Source organism: Nicotiana attenuata, unplaced genomic scaffold (assembly GCF_001879085.1).
Source record: "Nicotiana attenuata strain UT unplaced genomic scaffold, NIATTr2, whole genome shotgun sequence".
NCBI lineage: Eukaryota > Viridiplantae > Streptophyta > Magnoliopsida > Solanales > Solanaceae > Nicotiana > Nicotiana attenuata.
The window spans coordinates 151263-156326 of NW_017672410.1; the positions used below are offsets into that span (position 1 = coordinate 151263).

The following is a 5064-nucleotide window of genomic DNA, read 5'->3' on the forward strand; positions in this document are numbered from 1 at the left end:
TTCATTGTTAATTATGTTAAAATGTGAGTTCCTTAATATGTGCGAAAATAATCAACAACAACGACTCAATAAAATATTATAAGTGAGGTTTGGGGAAGATAGTGTGTTCGCAGACCTTATCCTATCCCGATGGGATGGAGAGGATGTTCTCAATAGACACTCGGCTCTGGAAGACGAAAGAAAACGAGAAAAGACAACATGTGCTAATCAGCCAAAAAAATTAATTAAAGTAGACCGGAGGGAGTAAATAAAATAAAGTGACTCAATTATCTCACTTGATTTTTTCATTTTTTTATTGTGTCAATCATCTCTCTATAATACCCTACCAAACTAAACCATGGGCTATCTAACAACTCCATCATATTGCAAAACTAAACCATTTGTATAAAGAGCCATTCTATAAAGAGCTTTGCAAAGACTCAAGCCTTAAGCCTTAGGCAAAAACAGCTTCATTTCTTACAAATACAACTTAGAAAATCTTTTGAACTATAAATCATGATAGGCAAAAGATCAACGCCGGTGATCGGAAAACTCACCGGAGCAGCATTTTCCGGTAGCCGGAAGGGGATAATGGAAGGCGCCACTAGCCCAAGAAGTCCACTAGATTTCAAAATTCAATCACCAAGAGGGTTAAAAAGCTTTGATTTTGGTGGAGTTGGATTGGCTATTGTAGCTGCACTAGAAAAATCCGGTGGAAAATACGGCGAAACTCCGGCGAACAAAGCCGTTGTTTACAATCGGAATTCAAATAGGACACTTCCAATTCCAGTTAATTCAACCAAAAATTCAGCTTTATATAAACCGGAATTTGACGAAACAGAAATGGATAGTTTTGAAGAATATACAATTGTTACTTGTCGTGCACCAGGTAACAAATCTTACACTAAGGTATACGGCGGTGGAACGGCGGTTCAGGCCAGAAAATGTAATCGTCCGAGCGTTTTTGACATATCTCCGGCGAGATTAGGGGATTTTCCGGCGTGTCCAGATTCTGATTTTCTCAGTTCATGTCATTTGTGTCAAAAAAAGCTACACGGAAAAGACATATACATGTATAGGTACGTCCTCAAGTTCCAATTTTATTTATTTTTTCGGTTTAATTTACCTTTATCTCATATTTAATAATATTACACTATTAGTATAATTACACACGTACTAATAGTAGTATATGTGTAAAAATTTATGTGAACCCAGTATAAATTTATGTGTAAAAATTCACTAAAATTTGCAACAAATAGTTGATTGAAACTATAATTTTAAAAATATAATGAGTTTAATTTAAGAACGTTAAAAATACTTATAGAATTTAAATCATCGATCTGTCTCTAACTAATAGGTTACTTGTGTTATTTTTTAAAAATTATCGAATTTCACTTATGTTATACAATTACCTATAATTAATTTATTGGTTAACGTATAAAAGTTAAACTCTTTAACATAAGTGTACTAATATTTATTTGTTAATAATTTTTCAGGGGAGAGAAAGCATTTTGTAGCACAGAGTGTCGGTATAGACAAATAGCAATTGATGAACACAAAGAGAAGTGTAGTTCAGAAATTGCAAGATCTGTTGATGTTGCAAGCTCACCTTATGGAAATGGCCAAATATTTGCAACTGGAATTCTGGCCATTTAATAAAATTGAATAAATTAATTAATAATATATATAGATCATAAGTAAATATAATCTATATATACTCGGGAATACTTATACATATGAGAAACAACTCCATTAGGAGTAGCCTTTTTTTTTTTTTTTTTTTTTTTTTGTATTTACTCCAATTTTGATTTGGATGTAGAGAAAAAAGCTAAAATGCAGCAATGAAAAGTTCTGAACTATAGCACTTTTTTGTTCTACTTATCTCTGTGTATGATTCTATGTCTAAAAGATTGATGTAAAGAGTAAAAAGAAACAGAGGCATTTTTTTGTGTGGAGTGCATGGGACAAATTCAAAATGATTCTCCACTAAAGAGAAAAGGTGAAAAGTTTAGTTTGATTGAAATTAGCTTTATGGGACAGTACTCATCAAAACTTTAAATAAATGAACTGACTCCAATAAACTTGACAAGATATGGTGATCCCAAAAAAAAAACAAAAAAAATAGTTCCACAATATTTGGTACTCCCTCGGTTTCAATTTATGTGAACTTGTTTGACTGGGCACGAAGTTTAAGAAAAAATAAAAACTTTTGAATTTGTGGTCCTAAACAAGTTAAAAACGGATCCAGAGTATTTGTATGGTTATAAAATCTTCTCGTTAAGGATACAATTGGAAGTTTAAGCTAAATTGTTTCCAAATTTAGAAAGGGGTCCTTCTTTTTTGAACTGATCAAAAAGGAAATAGGTTCACTGAAATAGAGAGAGTATAATAGCCTGTTTGGCCAAGCTTCTTTTTGGCCAAAAGTGCTTTTTTTTTTTTTTAGCCAAAAGCACTTTTGGCCAAAAATTGAGGTATTTGGCCAAGCTTTTGTCAGGAAAAAAAAGTGCTTTTGAGGAGAAGCAGAAGCAGTTTTGGAGAAGCAGAAAAAAGTAGCTTCTCTCCAAAAGCACTTTTGAGAAAAATACACTTTAGAAGCAGTTTTTTAAAGCTTGGCCAAACACTAATTGCTGCTCAGAAGTGTTTTTCAAACTAATTAGCCAACACAAACTGCTTCTCACCAAAAGTACTTTTGATAAAAGCACTTTTGAAAAAAAACACTTCTCAAAATAAGCTGATTTTTGCAGCTTAGCCAAACGGACTATAAGTTTGTGTGGAGAATTAAAAAGCCCTTTGGCACTATTTGTTGTAAACTCCACCAAAGTAAAATGATAACACTTGTGTACACCAAATCACTAATAACATGATAGGTATCTTCTACATTTTTTATTTATCTAACTATGGCTAATATGTATTTTCACCTCAAATATTTGAAGGCTATAATATTTGAAGTTGGAAGTTGAGAGGCAGTGGTTGATGTAGTTGTGCAGATATTAGGTGTATATTCGGCTATTCGCCCATTGTTTCAGATTTAACTTACGCCAAAAAATAATAGTACATTTTTAAGTTCAAACGCATTTTGTACTAATATACTAACTTGGTACTCTTTTTTTTTGTTGTTGAAAACAAAGAATTTTAATGAAATAATTATGTCAAAACAGAGCTACATTTGGAAAATATCTATATTCTCTAAATGAGAAGGATAACTTAAAAATCCTTGATCCTTTGGGTTAATTAGAGGAAGACATTTTCTTGTGGAAATGATATCAGGTAGCCAGTTTTATATATGCAGTTTAAAATATAGCCACTGTGAACAACTAATTTTTGACCACACCGAATTCCATAATATTTTAGTGTAAATATTTCTTTTAGGTCTTATCGTTATATTTTAAAACTTTTATCTTACTTTTAGTAGAGTTTATTTAAAAAATTAAAAACTATAAAATATATATTAACATTCTTAGAATACATGTTTTATTTCTATTTATAAAGAAATTCTTTTTATTTCTTTAATTAGAATTATAATAAGTTATAGTATTTTTTTTACTATCACTTAAAGTACATGTAAATATATGGTTTTCCTATATTGTAAGAAATGTTAGTTAATCTTCTTATTTAATATTTTAATTTATCTTCTAAAAAAAAGAATTCAAAAATCTGATTTTTTTTAATTAGATAACAATTCCATTCCCATAAATACCCATTTTTGGCCTAACTTCCCACCTTTCACGTATCTCCCTTCATCTCTCTCACCCCACATTCCCACACACTCACGTCCCAATCCCCACTTTCCCACTTTCTTCACATCAGTTATGCAACACACACATCTATATATTTTGGACTTCACGAATGAAAAGGGGGGAGTTTTCTGCACAAAAACGGAAGGGAGCAGAACAGAGACGGAAAAATACAAAGAGGAGATGAATTGACAGTGAGAGACAACACTTTGGAGCAGAGGATTCCACTAATTTTCTCACTATTAACACCATTAGACCAAAGGGCCTCCAAGGTCTTTCTTAAAGTGGGAAATCAATTCGAGCTTGAGCAACAAAAATACGATTTGGTTGAGAGATCCAAGTTTTTTTTTGAAAAATTTGCTAGTCGAGTTCCTATTCATGGCCGTAGGTCCGTTGGTTCCGTAGATTGTGTTCGCGATTTCTGTCGCTGATTTGGAGTATTTTCAGTCGAGTTAGCGGCATCAAATTCATTTGTAACTGTTGGATTTTTCTCTTGTTTAATAAAGAAGTCTCGCACCAGAGGTTCCTACTCTTATTTCAAGTTTAACTTCATGTATTGTTATGTGATATTAAGCATGATATTGACCCATTGTCTTCTAATTCTTCTGGGCTAAAGTTCTTGATGAAGTCATTAGAAATTTGGAGTGTTATACAAAGTTATAAAAATCTGTTTTCCTTATGATTTTTAATTTATAAGAAATTTCAAGATTTGCTTTAGGTGAAACTTTGGTCAAGGATATCTTGATTTATTTAGTTCTGACCATTTTTCTCCATATTTTTTTTTTAATCTCTATTAAAATTTAATTTGGTTCCTAATATTTCTAAAATCGTTTTATCACTGCCAAAGGGAATGATAAGTAGTGTATTCAATTTTGTTCATAAATTGGAATTGAAAATTCACATGGTTAGAGCGTGAGTATTTGTGTGTGTGTGTGTTTTTTTTTTTTTAATTTTTTTTCTTCTTAAAAGATTAGTGAATAGATAAATTCGGGCAATATGTTGAAATGTTGTCAAGCCCAATCCCTTGAATAAATATCCATATACTTGCCCAGTTGTGTCTAATAAATAAAATTTGTTGCTCCTTAACCAAATACAAATCATGGATATGTTAGTATGCTTTTAGGCACACTCTTAATTAATCAAATCATTGTGATTATGTACACGTTCGCGTGACACGATTACGATTTAAAAAATAAATATTCGTAGAAACGCTTTTTTAGGCGCGCACTTAATCTACCATCGTGATTGTGTACACGTTTGCGTGATATAATTACGATTTTCAAAATAAATCAAGGTACGCGTTCGCGCCACTTTGGCCGAACTTTCTTAAATAATTAAGTGTTGTGAATTG

At 31.8% G+C, this 5064-nt stretch overlaps 1 protein-coding gene across 1 annotated transcript; it reads left to right on the top strand.

Annotated features, from left to right (window-relative positions):
- The first annotated feature begins 336 nt into the window (after positions 1-336).
- LOC109213087 (protein MARD1-like) lies at positions 337-1928 on the top strand. The gene is made up of 2 exons (XM_019376842.1): positions 337-1058; positions 1476-1928. Exons 1-2 carry the CDS (start codon positions 496-498, stop codon positions 1633-1635), a joined length of 723 nt encoding a protein of 240 aa, XP_019232387.1. The 5' UTR covers positions 337-495; the 3' UTR covers positions 1636-1928.
- Positions 1929-5064: the final 3136 nt, after the last annotated feature.